We start from the raw sequence: 20,821 nt of genomic DNA, 5'->3' as shown, positions 1-20,821 counted from the left end.
TTTAAAAATGTCAGACGTGACCTAGTTCTGTAATTCACGCCCATGCGTGGGTTAAGGTTGACTCTGGCCTACTCCATTGCGGGGGTAGGCATCTCCTAGCATGGAGTCTGGCCAGCTTTTTCAAGATTCATGGTTCACGGACCTCAAAGGAATCTGGATTTGAGAACCTTTTGAAAGGTGAGATCAAACCACTGAAACCCCCTCTCCTCCCCCTCACCTCGCCATGCCCCTTCAATTCGAACTCTGTGCCATCTTCTCGAGGAGTATAAAATAATGAGGGGCATAGATAAGGTAGATAGTCAACATTGTTCCCAAAGGTAAGGGAATCTAAAACTAGAGGGCATAGGTTTAAGGTGATAGGGGAGAGATACAAAAGGGTCCAGAGGTGCAATTTTTTCACACTAAAAACTGGGCGGCATGGACAAGTTGGGCCGAAGGGTCTGTTTCCATGCTGTAAACCTCTATGGCTCTAATCTCTTCCCCCATACACCCCAATGACGCCTTACATCTCCCATGCCAATGTATAGCCCATTCAATGCCCAGTTACCCAGTGAAGACTTTGTAAAGAACCAATGAGCCAGATTGTATCAATTGCATATGGGGAATGGTCAGAACAAAAACACCCATTCACAAATTTTCTTTGGGGATGAGGGTGCTGTTCCTACCACCATGTAAATTGTCTCAATCAGACAGACCATTAAAGTATCCATGACAGAAAACATCTCTTAATCATGTGCAAATAAACATTGAGAAATTGACAACAGGTATCACATAAAGAACCAATTATTATAATCACTTAGAAATGTCAATCAATCAAAGATGGCAGTTCTCTGCAGCTGTCAAAACAGACCCACATTGAGATCATTCTTTTAAGAGCCCGGTCTCTTTAACTGTTTGACTTTTCCATTTCCATTCAAGAAATTTTTTGACTTGAGCTACCTTTCTCAGTTGTAAAAATCTGGGCCTTGCACCTCTATTGTGTGCTCTGTGGACATGGGCAAATTTATTTTTTATTCAGCTTCAATAAGTGGGCAATACTGAAAGGACTGAATTTATTGCCTATCTCTATTTTCCCTGAGATAATGGTAGCCATCCTGCTCTTTGAAATGCTGTATCTTTTGTTAAACAGTTCAGGTTTCCGTATTACGCCAGGATTTCACATGTTCTTGTCCAGCCTGAACCAGAGTCTAGGGAATGGGATAGTATTACTATTCAGGGACCAACATTTGCGACCAGCACTGAAAATCATGGTTTCCAATGTCCTAATGTTCAATTGAAGGAATTTGTTTTTCATCAGATAGGCATTTAGAAACCATAGAAATTGTTAAAAGTTTGTGAGAATTTATGGATCGAATTATGCATTGTTAGCATGCCTATGGGAGCGAATTATGTTACTGAGGAGCAGTGTATATCTGGGGAAAAGAAAGATGCCAAATAGATTCTTAGAAGAATACTGAAATTACAATGCAGGAGAGACAAGGACAGCCTTGCAAGAGAAGTATTTGCTCCATCCAGATAAATAAGTAGGAAACCAAGCATTGTCTTTGACCAGAACAGGCTCAATGCTATGGCAGGTACAGAGGCTGAGCTTCTACCTTTAAGCCAATTTGCGCAGTCCCCGTATCCGTTGATAGCTTTAATACTTAGAAATCTATCAATCTGTCTTGAGCATATTCAATGACAGAGCCTGCACATTCAAAATATTCATCACCCTCTGAGTGAATAAATTCCTCTTCATCTCGGTCCTAAAGGATCTGCCTTGTCATGATATTTAGATCAGCATATCATGGCGCAATCACACACACACTGATGGACAGGCAGTAGGACCAACCAACACACACACAACATCGCAACCAATCACCAGTGAGAGCACACGCACTATAAAAACAGGGGACACGACAGTTCCCGCTGATTCCAGCAGCAGCCAGCTCAGAGCACCGAGCTCAGAGCCTGCCACTCAGACATTCACCATGTGCTGAGTGCCTCATCTAGATAGTGATAGGACAGGGTCCACAGATTAGCTGGTAATGCACGTACCCAAGTTAGCAGTGTGCTGTTGCTGTTGAGTAGTTAATAAAGTTGAGTTACACCATCTCCAGCCGTGTTGGATCGTTTGTACATCGGAACACCCAACACGACATGCCTCATGTTCTGAGACTGCGTCCTTGGTTCCAGACACTCCCCAGCCAGCAGAAACAGCCTTCCTGGATCTACTTTGTCGAGCCCTGCAAAACGTTTGTATGTGTCAATGAAATCATCTCTCATGCTACTAAACTCCAGAGAATATAAAGAACATAAGAACTAGGAGCAGGAGTAGGCCATCTGGCCCCTCGAGCCTGCTCCGCCATTCAATGAGATCATGGCTGATCTTTTGTGGACTCAGCTCCACTTTCTGGCCTTTATTCTTCAAAGAACTATCTATCTTTATCTTAAAAACATTTAATGAAGGAGCCTCTACTGCTTCACTGGGCAAGGAATTCCATAGATTCACAACCCTTTGGGTGAAGAAGTTCCTCCTAAACTCAGTCCTAATCTACTTCCCCTTATTTTGAGGCTATGACCCCTAGTTCTGCTTTCACCCGCCAGTGGAAACAACCTGCGCGCATCTATCCTATCTATTCCCTTCATAATCTTATATGTTTCTATAAGATCCCCCCTCATCCTTCTAAATTCCAACGAGTACAGTCCCAGTCTACTCAACCTCTCCTCGTAATCCAACCCCTTCAGCTCTGGGATTAACCTAGTGAATCTCCTCTGCACACCCTCCAGTGCCAGTACGTCCTTTCTCAAGTAAGGAGACCAAAACTGAACACAATACTCCAGGTGTGGCCTCACTAACACCTTATACAATTGCAGCAGAACCTCCCTAGTCTTAAACTCCATCCCTCTAGCAATGAAGGACAAAATTCCATTTGCCTTCTTAATCACCTGTTGCACCTGTAAACCAACTTTTTGCACTCATGCACTAGCACACCCAGGTCTCTCTGCACAGCAGCATGTTTTAATATTTTATCATTTAAATAATAATCCCTTTTGCTGTTATTCCTACCAAAATGGATAACCTCACATTTGTCAACATTGTATTCCATCTGCCAGACCCTAGCCCATTCACTTAGCCTATCCAAATCCCTCTGCAGACTTCCAGTATCCTCTGCACTTTTTGTTTTACCACTTATCTTAGTGTCGTCTGCATACTTGGACACATTGCCCTTGGTCCCCAACTCCAAATCATCTATGTAAATTGTGAACAGTTGTGGGCCCAACACTGATCCCTGAGGGACACCACTAGCTACTGATTGCCAACCAGAGAAACACCCATTAATCTCCACTCTTTGCTTTCTATTAATTAACCAATCCTCTATCCATGCTACTACTTTCCCCTTAATGCCATGCATCTTTATCTTATGCAACAACCTTTTTTGTGGCACCTTGTCAAAGGCCTTCTGGAAATCCAGATATACCACATCCATTGGCTCCCCGTTATATACCGCACTGTTAATGTCCTCAAAAAATTCCATTAAATTAGTTAGGCACGACCTGCCCTTTATGAACCCACGCTGCGTCTGCCCAATGGGACAATTTCCATCCAGATGCCTCGCTATTTCTTCCTTGATGATAGATTCCAGCATCTTCCCTACTACCGAGGTTAAGCTCACTGGCCTATAATTAACCGCTTTCTGCCTACCTCCTTTTTTAAACAGTGGTGTCACGTTTGCTAATTTCCAATCCGCCGGGACCACCCCAGAGTCTAGTGAATTTTGGTAAATTATCACTAGTGCATTTGCAATTTCCCTAGCCATCTCTTTTAGCACTCTGGGATGCATTCCATCAGGTCCAGGAGACTTGTCTACCTTTAGCCCCATTAGCTTGCCCATCACTACCTCCTTGGTGATAACAATCCTCTCAAGGTCCTCACCTGTCATAGCCTCATTTCCATCAGTCACTGGCATGTTATTTGTGTCTTCCACTGTGAAGACCGACCCAAAAAACCTGTTCAGTTCCTCAGCTATTTCCTCATCTCCCATTATTAAATCTCCCTTCTCATCCTCTAAAGGACCAATATTTATCTTAGCCACTCTTTTTTGTTTTATGTATTTGTAGAAACTTTTACTATCTGTTTTTATATTCTGAGCAAGTTTACTCTCATAATCTATCTTACTCTTCTTTATAGCTTTTTTAGTAGCTTTCTGTTGCCCCCTAAAGATTTCCCAGTCCTCTAGTCTCCCACTGATCTTTGCTACTTTGTATGTTTTTTCCTTCAATTTGATACTCTCCCTTATTTCCTTAGATATCCACGGTCGATTTTCCCTCTTTTTACCGTCCTTCCTTTTTGTTGGTATAAACCTTTGCTGAGCACTGTGAAAAATCACTTGGAAGGTTCTCCACTGTTCCTCAACTGTTTCACTATAAAGTCTTTGCTCCCAGTCTACCTTAGCTAGTTCTTCTCTCATCCCATTGTAATCTCCTTTGTTTAAGCACAAAACACTAGTGCTTGATTTTACCTTCTCACCCTCCATCTGTATTTTAAATTCCACCATATTGTGATCGCTCCTTCCGAGAGGTTCCCTAACTATGAGATCCTGAATCAATCCTGTCTCATTACACAGGACCAGATCTAGGACCGCTTGTTCCCTCGTAGGTTCCATTACATACTGTTCTAGGAAACTATCGCGGATACATTCTATAAACTCCTCCTCAAGGCTGCCTTGACCGACCTGGTAAAACCAATCAACATGTAGACTAAAATCCCCCATGATAACTGCTGTACCATTTCTACATGCATCTGTTATTTCTTTGTTTATTGCCTGCCCCACCATAATGTTACTATTTGGTGGCCTATAGATTACTCCTATCAGTGACTTTTTCGCCTTATTATTCCTGATTTCCACCCAAATGGATTCAACCTTATCCTCCATAGCACCTATGTCATCCCTTACTGTTGCCCGGATGTCATCCTTAAATAACAGAGCTACACCACCTCCCTTACCATCCACTCTGTCCTTCCGAAAAGTTTGATACCCTCGGATATTTAACTCCCAGTCGTGACCATCCTTTAACCATGTTTCAGTAATGGCCACTAAATCATAGTCATTCACGATGATTTGCGCCATCAACTCATTTACCTTATTCCGAATACTACGAGCATTCAGATAAACTACACTTATGTTGGCTTTTTTACCTCTGTTCTGAATCTTAACACCTTGATCAGTAACCTCTCCTAAGTTATATTTCCTCTTAACCTTTCTCCTGATTTTCCTTGTCGTTGAACCCATATCTTCATGTAACAACCTGCCGCGTCGCTTACCATTAATGTTTTCAATTCCCGTTTTATTTCTTTTAGTATTCCTGGTCCTATTCACTGAGCTCCCCTCAGTCACTGTACCTTGTACTGTCGCCCTTTTTGATTTTTGACTATAGCTTCTCTGCCTTACACTTTCCCCTTACTGCCTTTTATTTCTGTCCCTGTTTTACTACCTTCCAACTTCCTGCATCGGTTCCCACCCCCCTGCCACATTAGTTTAAACTCTCCCCAACAGCCTGGTAGCAATCCTGAGATTACTACCTTTGAGGTCCTACTTTTTAGTTTAACTCCTAGCTCCCTAAATTCAGCTTGTAGGACGTTTTTTACCTATATCGTTGGTGCCTATGTGCACCACGACAGCTGGCTGTTCACCCCCCCCCCCCCCCCCCCCCCCCCCCCCCCCCCCCCCCCCCCCAGAATGTACTGCAGCCGCTCCGAGACATCCTTGACCCTTGCACCAGGGAGGCAACATACCATCCTGGAGTCTCGATTGCGTCCGCAGAACCGCCTGTCTATTCCCCTTACAATTGAATCCCCTATCACTATAGCCCTGCCATTCTTCTTCCTGCCCAGCTGCGCAGCAGAGCCAGCCACAGTGCCATGAACCTGGCTGCTGCTGCCTTCCCCTGGTGAGCCATCTCCCTCAACAGTATCCAAAGCGGTATATCTGTTTTGCAGGGAGATGACCGCAGAGGACACCTGCACTGCCTTCCTACTCTTGCTCTGTCTTTTGGTCACCCATTTTCTATCTCCCTCAGTACCTTTCACCTGCGGTGTGACCAACTCCCTAAACGTGCTATCCACGACATCCTCAGCATCGCGGATGCTCCAAAGTGAGTCCATCCGCAGCTCCAGAGCTGTCAAGCGGTCTAACAGGAGCTGCAACTGGACACACTTCTTGCACGTGAAGGAGCCAGGGACAGTGGACGTGTCCCTGAGCTCCCACATCGCACACGAGGAGCATGACACGGGTCTGAGATCTCCTGCCATGTCTTAAACCTTCGGTTAACTTCAACAACTACAATTTCAACAAAAAAAAACAACAAAGAAAAAATAAATAAATATACCAATGAAAAGAAACAGAAAAACAGAAACACTACTTACTACTTACCAGGGATAAAAAGCACTTCCTCCCCACCCAGCTTCGAATTCCCACCTAGATTCAAATTCCCAAACTCACTCTTAGCTGTGTCTCACTCCTGGCTCTGTCTTCTCTGGCTCACTGGGAGAACTCATATATAGACCAGTCTCCTCAATCTCCCCTCATAGGACATGCCCACAATCCCAGGTGCTAGCCTTGGTGAATCTTCTTTGCACTCTTTCTATGACTAGTATATCCTTCCTTGGATAAGGAGCCCAAAACTGTACATAATATTCCAGGCACGGTCTCACCAAGGCCGCATACAATTGCAGCAAAATGTATTTACTCTGTACCCAAAGCTTCTTGAAACAAAGGCAAACATGCTATTTGTCTTCCTAATTATTTACTGCACATGCATGTTAGCTTTCAGTGGCTTATGAACAAGGACATCCAGGTCCCTTTGGATATCAACATTTTCCAATCAATCACTATTTACAAAATAGCCTGCATTTCTATTTTTCCTACCAAAGTGAACAACTTCACATTTTTCCACATGATAATCCATCTGCCAGGATCCTACCCTGTTATTTAGTCTGTCTAACCAATTTATAGCCTCTTTGTATCCTTGTCATAATTCACATTCGCACCAGGTTTTGTGTCATGAGCAAACTTGAAAAAGCCTTGCTTGATTGACAGCCCATGCTCTCTGATCTCTGCTGTCAATTTATTTACACAAGGTTAAGAGGTTTAAAGAGTTTGAGGTTTTTGTTATTGATACTTTAAAGGGCTTGATGATTGACACTTAAATTGCATTCTGAGTGAAAGTACTTTTTTGACATACTAGAAAGTTATGAATCAATTACTTTTTTAAAGTATTCATTTTACATACCCGGCTATCACTCTTGGGTTCGCTTATTCTATACAGTGTATCGTGGGCCATTGGACATGGAAATACTATAGCTTGTTATTGGGGACATGAGGGGTCAGGGGGTAGTTGTAAATGCCCTAGCTTGGCATTGGAGGTATGCGGAATCTTAGGAGGTGCGTTAAGGGCTAAGCTTGGTAGGGGATATGAAGGGCTTTAGGGGGTGGGTGGAAGGGCATAACTTTGCATGGGACAATGAGGGGTAATAGGGCTGCATGAAAGGAGGGATTGGAATTGGAAGGGATAAGAGGCCATAGTGAGTGGGTAGAGGCATGAGGTGGCGTGGATGGGACATTTTATGTGTTGGGAGGATGACGGGTGAGGGCTGGAAGGTCTTTGTGTTTTTATTTTAACTGGGATGAAGTCTCACTGCCCTTGTAGCTACCTCCAAACCTTGTGTCAACTAGTCTGCCCATATCTGCCTCCAGCAATGACGATCCTGCCTATGCAGGCACTTTCACCTGAGGCAGGCATGCAAAGCTGGGACTTTTCCCAACTCACGCTGTGCGCTTCAAGGATGAAAATTCAGTCATTGTTTAGTTTCTCTGCCATTTCCTTATGCCCCATTATAAATTCTCCTGCCTCTGCCAATAGTGGGCCCACATTTGTCTTGGCTAATTTTTACATACCTATAGAAGCTTTTACAGTCCTTTTTTATGTTAGTTGCTAGTTTACTTTAATATTCTACTTTCTCTTTCTATATCAGTTTCTAGGTCCTCCTTTGCTAATTCCTAAAATACTCTAAATTCACAGGCTTACTTCTTTTTTGGCAACTTCATAGAACCATAAAATTCTTACAGTGCAGAAGGAGATCATTCAGCCTATCAAATCTGCATCGACCCTCTGAAAGAGTACCCTCCCGAAGCCCACTCCTCCGCCCTACACCCATTCCCCACCTAACCTGCACTTCTTTGGACACAAAGGGGCAATTTTGCATGGCCAATCCACCTAACCGCACATCTTTATAAGTCTCTGGGCAGGATTCTCCGACCTCCCACCAGGCCGGAGAATCGCCGGGGGGGGGCGGCGTGAATCCCGTCCTGATGCTGGCTGCCGGATTCTCTGGCGGCGTTTTTTCGGCGGAGGCAGGAATCACGTCACGCTGGCCGGGGGGCGTTAGAAGTGCCCCCCCCCCCCCCCGGCGATTTTCCGCTCCGCAATGGGCTGAGTGGCCGCCCATTTTCGGCCAGTCCCGCCGGCGTAAATCAAACAAGGTATTTAGCGGCGGGACCTGGCTCTGCGAGCGACCTGCAGAGTCCTCGGGGGGAGGGCATGGTGGGATCTGGCCCCGGGGGGGGGGGGGGGGGGCCCACGGTGGCCTGGCCCGCGATCTGGGCCCACCGATCTGTGGGACGGCATGTGCCGTGGGGGCACTCTTTCCCTCCGCGCCGCCGCTGTAACGGTCCACCATGGCCGGCGCGCAGAAGAACCCCCCTGCGCATGCGCTGGGATCACGCCAGAACATGCTGGCGCTCCTGCGCATGCGCCAACTCACGCCAGCCGGCAGAGGCCCTTCGATGTCGGTTGGCACGGCGCCAACGCTGCCGGCGCCGGCCTAGCCCCTGAAGGTGCAGAGGATTCTGCACCTTCCAGGTGGCCCGACGCCAGAGTGGCTCAACCCACTCCTCGGCGCTGGTACGGCCCGCCCCACCGGATAGCGGAGAATCCCGGCCTCTTTCTTTGGTCCAATACAATCTTTGATGTTACCAGCTGTGCCCAGTGACATTAAAATGTGTTATCAGAAGGAACTCTGCTGAACCTCCAACCTCCATCTTCAGGTAAGTATTATTTAAAAACTCGCCATTTTGCTGGTTCGGCCACATGTAGATTTAATTTTACTGAGTGTATTTGACAAAAGAAGCATTTTTAACAGGAGTTAGGTCCTTTGTTTGCAAATGCAAAGGGTCTATGCCTGTGTCTCGTCTGGGCTTGGATGCCTATTTTAATTCCTATACCAATGTGGCCAATCGTTAACTGACAGCTCAGAATTATGGATTCCATTTTGAATACATTTCTAATCCATTTTATCTCCAAGTCAGGATAGCATGAGGATCTTGGAGATGAATGACATTTGCAATATGTTGCTGCTCTTATCTGAAAATAATTATAAGAAAATAAAGATGATGCAGTATAACTAGATTTTTTTATTTAACCTCATAAATAATAAATGTTTTTAAAATTAGATTGTTTATTCTCTTTCTCTGATATTGACAGATATTTGAGCTGAATGAGACAGTCCATAACATAAAAGATGAAATGGTGAACTTGCAACATCGATATGAAGAAAAGTGTTGCCAAATGGAAGCTTGTGAAGAAATGATTGATCAACTGTCAGAAGAGTTGAATGCAAGACAAGTGGACTTACAGAATAACAAAGATCACACTGCACAGTGTGAACAATTAATCGAGATACTGAAAGATGAGGCCCAGAAGATGAAAAGAGAGGTTAATATATTTGAATTACTGTATTTGTGTTGTGATTTGAAGTGAAACTTGCTCTAACGACTGTAAAAAAAAATGAACTAGTTGTAGTTGAGGGTGAAATACTTGATATCAATATATGTGTAAATGGATCACTGGTGACATTACACAGCAAATAATTTTCCATGGGCAATGTATGAAACATTATTCATGCCACTGATTTATGAACCCATATTTTAGATTGGACACGTGGAGGTGTCGGGCATGAAACTGTTCTGAGCTTGGCAGCATATATTTTGGACAGTTTCAAAAAGATCTGGTCCTGATCTGCAAGCCGTCAGTCAGTTCACTCCATGAAACCAATGGGAACCGGAAGCCGGACATACGGTCAGAAATCTGCCTGTAGACTATGGAAAACTGTTTTCAGAAGAACATCTCCTGGCCTCAGCCCTACGTCTTCCTGAAGCTTGGTCACATGGGAAGGACACACAGTTGCTCGTTGTTAGTTTAGGAATAAGGAAATGTGGCCACTTGGGGACTCAATTTCCATACTGATAGAAAGATCCCACCAGTTTCCCACATGGATCTTTGCTGCAGATCAGTTAAAATGAAAGATTGTGGGATGGGAGCATGACATTGGTGGTATGATTACTTTTTGACTTAAAATTCCCAACATCCAGTTTCAGTCAGGCAGGCAGCATTAATATTGCCCCTTTGATGATTGAACAATTGAAATTGTGCATATTGCAAAGTATCATGGTTTGTTCATGTTTTCCAGTCACATTATGTGATTACGTTCCCATTTCCTTAGAAGGTGTGCATCATTGGCTTTCATGCTTGTTCTTGCACATTTGCATAGCTATGTATTGAATTTTATTTCTTGTCTTTATTTAAGTCCAGGATCTAGAAAATGACTGGAGGAAATATAGTAGATTAAAGGCAGTTTTGAGACTTGTAGAAATACAAAGAGGCTTGGAGTTGCCACTCAAGTGTGCGTGTTACTGTGATACAATTCTCCAGCTTTTGGCATAGCTAGCGCAAAAGATCACTTTTGTGAGGGCCACGAAGAATCCAGCACAAGTTTTAAGGATACAAATAAATAACATTTATTTACTTTGCTTGCTGCTCACTCCTTCCTGGCTGGTTCCAAACTGGCCAGCATTATTTATGCAGGGAATCTGCTAATGATTTCTCCGCCCCCTCATTGGGGAAGCTCATACTCCCACAGGATTGTGGGATTGTCACTAGTCCCCAGCCAATGGTAAGCAGGCAGGTTATAACATCCCTCCCCCCCAAAGTCCAAGGAATCCACCAAAGACCCTGGCGAAGGAAGGCGTCGGACTCGTTTTGCCACAAGCCGGACACCATTTGCACGAGGCGCTGGATCGGGCGGCGTGTAACGAGACGGAGACCGGCACATCCGTGATGAACGGCGTAACGGTTGTGCATCCACGGCCCGTGGGCCCGAGGATTCCCCCTCTGAGGCGTCCTGTGTCTCCATCTCAGAGTCAGAGTCTGCTGCCTCCGTCATCTCGGCGTCTCTATCTCCACGCGGTTCTGTAACGACCTGCGCAGGCTTTGAGTGAGACACCAGAGGAAGATTGTGAGGAATACTTTCCATTGTGTCTGGTCTCAGTGGCTGTAGAAATGAGCTCCGGGGGCGGGGAATCTTTGGAAGGGATAGTATTCTGGACCGAACGTCGTCTACATGTTTGCGCTGGAGACGACCCTGGGCTTGCAACTGGTAAGAGAAAGATTATTATTATTCCCAGTGATGTAGGGGCGTGGTCGGCGGAAGCTTCTGATGCTCCTGACAAATGGAGCAGCTTTGGGCCACCTTCTCAATGTCGGCATCGAGGCCTGGCCACCAAACATAACTCCGGGCCAACATTTTTCATTTTGGTCCCACCTGGATGCCCATTGTGCAAGTCTCTTAGTATCAGCTCCTGTCCTTTTTCCGGGACAATCACACGCGTCCCCCACAAGAGGATGCCGTCTTCCACGCTGAATTCTGACAGCTTGGAGGAAAATGTCCGCAACTCGCCTGGTAGTTGTCTATGCTGCCCACCATACAGGACTATGTGTCGAACCTTTGACAGGACTGGCTCCGCCTGGGTCCACTCACGGATCTGTGATGCCGTGACAGGCAAGGTGTCCATAAAATTTAGGGTTGCAACCACCACACCGGTTGTGGGGGTCGACATGGGGCCGGTCGATTAAGGCAAACGGCTCAGTGCGTCGGCATTCGCTATCTGCGTTCCTGGTTTGTGCTGCAGAGAATACTCGTATGCAGCGAGCAACAAAGCCCAGCGCTGGATCCGTGCGGAAGCAATGGGCGGTATTGGCTTATCCTCTCTGAAAAGTCCCAGCAGAGGCTTATGATCAGTCACGATAGTGAAGTGGCGGCCATACACGTACTGGTGGAAACGTTTCACCGCAAAGACCACTGCCAGGCCCTCTTTCTCGATCTGCGCGTACTTGTTTTCTGCTGCAGTCAATGTGCGGGAGGCGAAAGCTATCGGCCGCTTGGCCCCGTTCTCTATCTTGTGGGACTGGACGGCCCCAATACCATACGGGGATGCATCACATGAGACGAGCAAATGCTTTTCAGGATCATAGTGGGTTAGTAACCCAGACGACGACAATTGTTGTTTTATTGCCGGAAAGCGGTTTCTTGCGGCTGACCCTAAACCCAGGTGTGATTTTTCTTTAGCAGAAGGTGCAACGGGGCCAGATTGGGGAGGAACTTCCCGTAATAATTTACGAGGCCAAGAAAAGAACAAAGATGCAAAGTTTCAGTCAGAGCGGGGGCCTGTTGAATCGCGCGCACCTTCTCTGCGACGGGGTGCAAACCTTCGCAGTCCACCCGATAACCCAGGTAGACTACTTCCTTCACCTGAAAGATGCACTTTGTGCGACGTAAACCGACTCCAGCCGTCGAAAAGCGTCTCTGGACAGCCTCCAGATTTTCCAAATGTTCCTGCTCCGATTTCCCTGTAAACTACTTCCTTCACCTGAAAGATGCACTTTGTGCGACGTAAACGGACTCCAGCCGTCGAAAAGCGTCTCTGGACAGCCTCCAGATTTTCCAAATGTTCCTGCTCCGATTTCCCTGTAATCAAAATGTCATCTTAGTAGACAGTGACACGCAGTAAACCTCTCAAAATGCCCTCCATAACGCATTGAAAAATAGCGCAGGCAGAGGATACTCCCAAGGGCAAACGTGTATATTCATACAGGCCCCGGTGTGTATTAATCGTTACATATGGTCGGGAGGCAGGGTCCAGCTCCAACTCTAGGTAGGCGTGACTCATTTCTAATTTTGTGAACGAGAGTCTGCCTGCAAGCTTCGCGTAGAGATCCTCTATGCGAGGCATTGATATCGGTCAAGTCGGGAAGCCGTATTCACTGTAAGTTTATAGTCGCCACACAAGCGAACTGTGGCATCTGGCTTCATTACAGGTACAATTTGTGCTGCCCAGTTAGCGAAACGGACGGGCCTGATAATACCCAAAGTCTCCAAATGAGTGAGCTGCCCTTCTACCTTCTCGAGCAATGCGTAAGGCACCGGGCGTGCCCGGAAATAGCGCGGCATGGCTCCTGGTTCGACTTGGATACGGGTTATGGCCCCTTTTATTTTCCCCAAACCGGGCTGGAATATATCTGGGTATCGTCCTAGCCCCTCAGTCAACCATCCAGAAACTGTTTGGAGGATGTGCTGCCCCTGCAACCGCAAATGGCACAACCAGTCCCCACCCAACAGGCTGGGCCCAAGGCGCGCACCACGATAAGTGTGAAACACCCCTCCTGGCGTCCATAAACAACAGGGGTCATCGTAGTTCCTGCAATGTCCAATGGTTCCCCCGTGTAGGTCGCCAACCTGGCCTGTGTGTCGGTTAATGTAAGGGTCTGTATACCCTGCTTGTTGCGGTCGAATGTCCTCTGGGTGATCACGGAGACCGCTGCGCCAGTGTCCAACTCCATCTCAAGCGGTTGACCATCGACCTGTACTGTCACCTTAATAGGGGCCACACGGGGAGCTGCCACACAATGCAGCTGCAGGCAGCCATCCTCCGTCTCCACGTCCTCAGGAGTAGTCGCCGCAGGTTCATCCACATGGAAGGTACGGCCCCTGGGCTGGCCCCAGTTTCGGTCGGAACGATGGCGCCTCTGGCGCCCCCAGGACCGGCGTCTGCGACGGGGTCGGCGCCTACAAGTCTGACATGGACATGACTCCTCATCCATTGGTTCTGGAGAAGGCTTCGTTCGGGGAGGAATGTCCGACGGCCGCTGGCATCGATCCGGGCGGCGCCTCGCCCAGGTACCGCAGGAATGCGGAGGGACGTTTTCGGATGGAAGGGGTTGCGCCCCAAGGCATGCACCTCCATTCCCTGTATCTCCTGCACGCCTCGTTCTGCGCTCTCTCGGGACAATACTATTTGAATGGCCTGTTGAAAAGTCAATGTTGGCTCAGCTAACAACTTTCTCTGGGTGGCCGCATTGTTAATACCGCAAACCAAACGGTCGCGTAACATTTCTGACAAGGTCTCACCATAGTCACAGTGCTCCGCAATCCTGCGTAGCCTGGATAGAAAGTCGGCAAGGGATTCGCCTGGGGTCCTCTCAGCGGCATTAAACCGGTAACATTGGACTTTCGTGGACGGGGTTGGGTTAAAATGTTGCCCCACTAAGTTCACAAGTTCATCAAACGTTTTGGTGTCCGGCGCAGCTGGGTACGTAAGGCTCCTAATCACCCCAAACGTATGCGGGCCGCAGGCGGTGAGCAAAATGACCACCTGGCGCTCGTTTTCGGTGATGTTGTTTGCCCGGAAATAGTAACGCATCCGTTGTGCGTACTGGTTCCAACTTTCCAGCGCAGCATCAAAAACATCCAAACGTCCGTCCAGAGGCATAGAACATAGATTACAGCACAGTACAGGCCCTTCGGTGTAATAGAAAACAGCTTCCAACCTGTATCCAACAAAAATCCAGGGAGGTCGCTTCAGCAGTGTAGACGGCTATTCACTTTAACCCTCGCCGCCAGTTTTATGAGGGCCACGAAGAATCCAGCACGAGTTTTAAGGATACAAAGAAATAACATTTATTTACAATAACATATATATACAACAGCAGCAGCAGCAACTTTGCTTGCTGCTCACTCCTTCCTGGCTGGTTCCAACTGGCCAGCTTTATTTATGCAGGGAGTCTGCTAATGATTTCTCCGCCTCCCTCATTGGTGAAGCTCATACTCCCACAGGATTGTGGGATTGTCATTAGTCCCCAGCCAATGGTAAGCAGGCAGGTTATAACAATCACACAATTTGTCAACACAATTTGCATTCAGTGCTTCTTGAGTTTCTGGATTCTTTTGCGCTAATTTTAAAAACATTAAATTAGAAGCAAGCCCTGTGAATAGAACAAGTATTCCCCAGAAACATTCCCTTTAAAGTCCGTTTGCAGTGCATGGCCCATTTATCGCACTACTTTACCAAACAACCTGAATTTCATTTCATAGAATTTACAGTGCAGAAGGAGGCCATTTGGCCCATCGAGTCTGCACCGGCTCTTGGAAAGAGCACCCCACCCAAGGTCAACACCGCCACCCTATCCCCATAACCCAGTAACCCCATCAAACACCAAGGGCAATTTTGGACACTAAGGGCAATTTATCATGGCCAATCCACCTAACCTGCACATCTTTGGACTGTGGGAGGAAACCGGAGCACCCGGAGGAAACCCACGCACACACGGGGAGGATGTACAGACTCCGCACAGACAGTGACCCAAGCCGGAATCGAACCTGGGACCCTGGAGCTGTGAAGCAATTGTGCTATCCACAAGGCTACCGTGCTGCAATTGATATTGATGAAAAGATAAAGCAGGTGTTGGACAGCTGATCTGCAACACGAGTTTTACACCTGGTGCTATATTTGTTCTTGAATTTTCACTCATTACTGACACGTTAAATTGGATGCCTTCTCCTTACATCAGCCTCTTCCTTCAGTATTTTACACGCTTGTGTCCGATTCCCTCATTTTCCTTTTTTCAAATAGAAATGTTCATTTCTACATAATTTTCACTTTAGTCGCAGCGATATCTGTGTCACTGTTTCCATTTTCAGTAAACAAACATTTTGTGTATGTCTTCACGGGAGAAGACATAAATTACAGATTTGAAATTGTGGGTAACTAATGGGCGAGTAACAGTGAGAAACTTAAGGGACTAAAATCTGCTAAATCGCCAGGACCTGCTGGCCTAGATCCTAACGATCTAAAATATATTGGAAAGCTAGTTATGATTTTCCAAAATTCTTGAATTTCTACAATGTCCAGCAGATTGAACGTTAACAAATACAACTTTGCTATTCATGGAAGGAGGGAGAGAGGAAACAGAAAATTCAATCCTGATATCAGTTGTTGGGAAATTGCTGGAATCTGTTATTGAGGAAGTCAAGCTGTCGTGGAAATCATAATAAAGACAAATTCCTCGAGGTTCGATTTAAGGAAATTTATTTACACAAATATATTTGCAGAGAGAGAGTGTTCTAGCTGCAAAGCCATTGCACTGCACTCTGAGATTCGATTGAAGGCAGCATGTTTTTATAATCTGAAGTAAACAGGCATGTTTCTATTAAATAGACCTTGGAAAGTACATGAAATGCGCAGTACGTATGTTCTTGCCCTTGGCTAAAAACAATTCGAGAACGCATTTTGTTATCTTTCGGAGGACAATGTGTTTTCATAATAAGGCTGAAACCAAAATATTAAGCAGTATTTTGTTTATGTTACCTGACCTACTTATTTTTGCTAAAAAGCAGTGTTAACTATAGTCAAACATTTCCCAGCATGCTTCTAAATTGGCAACTCATTAATTTCCCTTCCACACAAGCCAATGTACTTAGAAATTAATGGTAAGATCAGGCAAAATCAACATGGTTTTATGAAAGGAAAATTATTTGGCATGAGAGTCTTTTGAAGATATAACTAGTAGAGTAGATAAAAGGGAAGATGCAGTACACTTGGATCACCAAAAGACAATCGATAATGTACCATGCACAAAGTTAATACACATGTCTTATTGAGTTGGGGTAGGATATTAGCATAGATAGAGGATTGATTAATGGACAGGAAACAAAGAGTAGGGATAAACAACACATTTTCAAGTTGGCAGGCTGTAACTCATGGAGGTCAACAAAGGTCAGTGATAGGACCCTAGCTACTTATGATCTATATTAGCTCAGAGGAAGAGGCTGAGAATAATGGACCTAAGTTTGAACGAGGTGAACGGTATTGGAAAATATCACGAGAAGTACAGAGTCATGTTTAATGTTGATGTAAAAACATGGTGCAATAGTCCCTACCCCGTCAGTGGTGGGCTGTGTTTCTTGCTGTTCAATGCTGGGAATTTCAATGGAAAAATTCACATCTCAAGATTGGGCCCATCCGTTGGAATTGTATCCATCTAGAATGGTGTGATGTCAGAATGGCATGAAGCAGGACTGGCTTTAAAAGATGTGCACCTGGTTAGCAGACCTCTGAGGGAGCTCAGAGGTGAACACCGGCTCTGCATCTTCAGAGGAGACGTGGTTTGGGGGTTTGACTCGGGCGGAGGAGGGGGTGCTGCATGAGGGTTGACTCAGCAGACATCAAGATAGAAGGTAAGCCTGGGGCACGGGCTTCTTAGAAGGGCCTCTCAGAGCAAAAGAAAGCCTGGGGCAGTGTAGTGTAGGGATGGGGAGTCATCACAAACTGATGGTTCCATTCAATCTGGGGGGGGGGGGGGGGGGGGGGTGGAGGGGGGGTGCAGCTTAGGGGGCTTGAGGAAGTGGGATGTTGACAAGGGCAAAGCTAATTGAAAACTTGGCAGTGATCAGTACTCCGTTGCAGCTGAGACCATTCAGCTGTAACTCAATTGGAGTCAAACCAGTCATGCAATTATGCCCATTCAAACACCACTAATGTGAGTGCCACTGATTGCTGCTCAGCATTCAACCCTTGGCGCACAGACTTCCAAAATCAATGACTGCCATGATGTGCCTGTAGGATTGCTCGACTGGGCAAGCAATTATATTCCCTTAGAAAGTTGGTAATGACACGCTGCCCAAGCAGAGTGCCCCTTACCCTTGGCTGTGTGCTGAGGTTCATACTGACAAATGTCCCCCTATAGAACAGGTTGAGTGGTAGGCCTTGGAGTGAAGCCTTGGACAATGTGAGAGCTCAGGTTGCAGTTGAGTGGCCAAAGCTGTGGCCACTTGGTCATGTGCTGTTTGGTGTTGCCGAAGCAGAATACGAAGTAAGGCCTGGGCATCATTGCTATGGCCAGGACATGAGCTTTGCGAGGCAGCTTCTGAAGATAAAGGGACAAAGAATGGTTCTTAGGAGACAAATGCTAACTGTAAAATCTGTCTCTTTGATACTGTAGTGAAGGGAACATTTGGAACATGGAGCCTGGTGATCTCGCTGTCATTTGTCTCGCTTATAGGCAGGAGAGAAGAAGATGTCAACGGAGGCACCAGGCTCACCAAAGGCAGCAGCAGAACCATGAAGAGGAAAGGATGGCAGCCCCTGTGCCGCATGCAGAGTTTAAACTCCATAGAGCGGTCATTCAGAGGTGCCTTGCTCGACCCAGAGTCTACAGACGACACCTTGTATATCTGCAGATGTCCATGAACTGGTGTTGCCCAAGTCTACGCATGTGCGGGGAACTGGTTGGTCAAATCTGCCACCTTCTGCAAGATTTGACGCCATGGGGACTTGGAGGGCATCCACTGACAGTGTTGCTAAGTTAATACAGCACTCAATTTTTATGTCAGTGGCTCCTTCCCGGGCTCCACGGGTGATCTCTATGGAGTTTCACAAGTCTCCGCACCTAAGTGCATCCAGAAGGGCACACAATCTTCACCAGGGCACACAACCTTGTCCATTTTGTTTGAGAACGATGGGCTTTGTGGTAGATCTCTGATTTTCTACAGGTACAGGATGCCATCGACTGCACTCACATGGCACTCAGATCTCTGGGACATCGAGAAGTGAACTATGTGAACCGCAAGGGCTCCCACTCGCAGCGTGTTCAGCTGGTCTGCGAGCACAACAAACGCATCCTGCAGGTGTGTTCTCAATTCCCAGGGAGTGTGCATGATTCCTAGATCGTGAGCTGCTCTCAGATCCCTGACACATTTCATCCACAGAGGCTGCAGGGCTGGCTCCTCGGAGAAAAGGACTACCCACCAAGGATGTGGCTGATGATGTCTGTGCGGAAACTACAGAGTACAGTTGAGACAAGGTACAGTGCGGCTTATGCTGCAATTTGTACTTTGGTGGAGCAGACGATAGGGATACTGACAATGAGTTTCCAGTGCCTGGGCTGGTTTGGTGGAGCCCTGCAATATAAGCCGCAGAGGATGCATTGCACTGTGGTCACTTGCTGCGCCCTGCCCAACTTGATGTTGCAACAGGGGAAGGAACTGCCTGAGGAAGAGATGGAGGAGCGACACATTTCCACTTATTTCATAGAATTTACAGTGCAGAAGGAGGCCATTCAGCCCATCGAGTCTGCACCGGCTCTTGGAAAGAGCACCCTACCCAAGGTCAACACCTCCACCCTATCCCCATAACCCAGTAACCCCACCCAACACGAAAGGCAATTTTGGAAACTAAGGGCAATTTAGCATGGCCAATCCACCTAACCTGCACATCTTTAGACTGTGGGAGGAAACCCACGCACACACGGGGAGGATGTGCAGACTCCGCACAGACAGTGACCCAAGCCGGAATCGAACCTAGGACCCTGGAGCTGTGAAGCAATTGTGTGAGGAAGATGTCGAAGGGGTTGAGGCTCAGCAGGTCCTTGAGGGAGAGAATGTCGGCTCTGAGGTAATGACGATGTCCAGACGAGGCAGACAACCTCAGGGCATGCTCATTGCCACTAGATTCACGGAGGGTGATGAAGATATGCCATTATCCTGACGGTTTCTTTGAGAATTGCACTCCCATCTGGCTGGTGGCAGCGCACAACTCTTTGATAAGGTTTCTGTCATGGGGAGGGAGCGGTTGCCCATAGTCCCTACATTCCAGGAAGATGTTGATGACGTGCAGTGGGGCAAGTGCATAGATCCTCTCAGAGTTTGTGTGAATGACTGACTCCTGTCTGGCTGACGTCAGCTTGCTTGTTCTCAATGTCTAGCATTATATCATGGCAATGCAGTGGGAAAAGGTTCGCTGCTGCTGATCTTACAGCATCTTTCGTGAGCTGTATCTTTGAGTTCAGTGTCACCAGAGTCTGAAGCAGATAGGATGGGGATGTCCAGCTGCATCTCAAAGATGCAAAGAGCACACATTGACAATAAATGGAATTGAGAAGTGCTCGCCCTGCAGATTGTGGGAGACATCCTCATTTCCTTTGCAATACAGACATGATTGATTTGTTCAATCACTGTAGAGGGACTCCACCATTGTGCTGGAAACCTTGCACAAAGCATATGGAGGGAGCCCCGGACTGAGCACCTTGCCTTTCACTTGTGCGGGAATCACATTTTCACTTCAGAATTACTGGAATACAGCTCATCAGAACAAGGAGCCATAGAAGGGGTACAATTAGTGAGAGTTTGTTTACAGAGGTGAACGTTATGTACAAGTCCTTAACACTGTGCCCATGCTGTGTAACTAGAGATTCTTCACCTTTCTAACCCTGCCACTACGTCTTGGTACATCCCCAACATCCACAGCAAAGGTAGAGGCAGCCTACTGTCTACCACATTCTGTGGCCTGCGATGATCTTGGTGGGTGTCCTCTGCAGGCCGGGACCTGGGGATCCCCACACTTCTTTTGGCTCCTGCTTTGTGACTTGTGGAGATGGAGCTGAAATGGTCACAGGAAAAGTGGATCCAGATGGGTGGAACATTCCCGGAGTCACCTGGATGGATGGCCCCGAGATGTGTACCAACTGATCCTCCTCCCTATGGGTGCCCTGAGCCTCTTGGCAAAAGAGCAGCTGGAGTGAAGTCAAGTATTCCTACCGTCCTCTGGCATTAACACTGATGGATACCAACAAATGTCTACACTGTGGAATACATGTTCATAGAATCATAGAGGTT

The 20,821-nt window shown here is 46.7% G+C and overlaps 1 protein-coding gene across 6 annotated transcripts in view; it reads left to right on the top strand.

Annotated features, from left to right (window-relative positions):
• LOC140385401 (uncharacterized) overlaps window positions 1-20,821 on the top strand; it is a 649,931-nt gene that overhangs the window by 332,698 nt on the left and 296,412 nt on the right. For all 6 annotated transcript variants that reach the window (XM_072467513.1, XM_072467511.1, XM_072467516.1 and 3 more), the window contains one exon: window positions 9,523-9,753. In XM_072467513.1, the coding sequence (XP_072323614.1) occupies window positions 9,523-9,753 (231 nt within the window). The remainder of the gene's footprint in view (window positions 1-9,522; window positions 9,754-20,821) is intronic.

Source organism: Scyliorhinus torazame, chromosome 11 (genome assembly GCF_047496885.1).
Source record: "Scyliorhinus torazame isolate Kashiwa2021f chromosome 11, sScyTor2.1, whole genome shotgun sequence".
NCBI classification, from domain to species: domain Eukaryota; kingdom Metazoa; phylum Chordata; class Chondrichthyes; order Carcharhiniformes; family Scyliorhinidae; genus Scyliorhinus; species Scyliorhinus torazame.
This window is presented reverse-complemented; position numbering and strand designations above follow the sequence as displayed.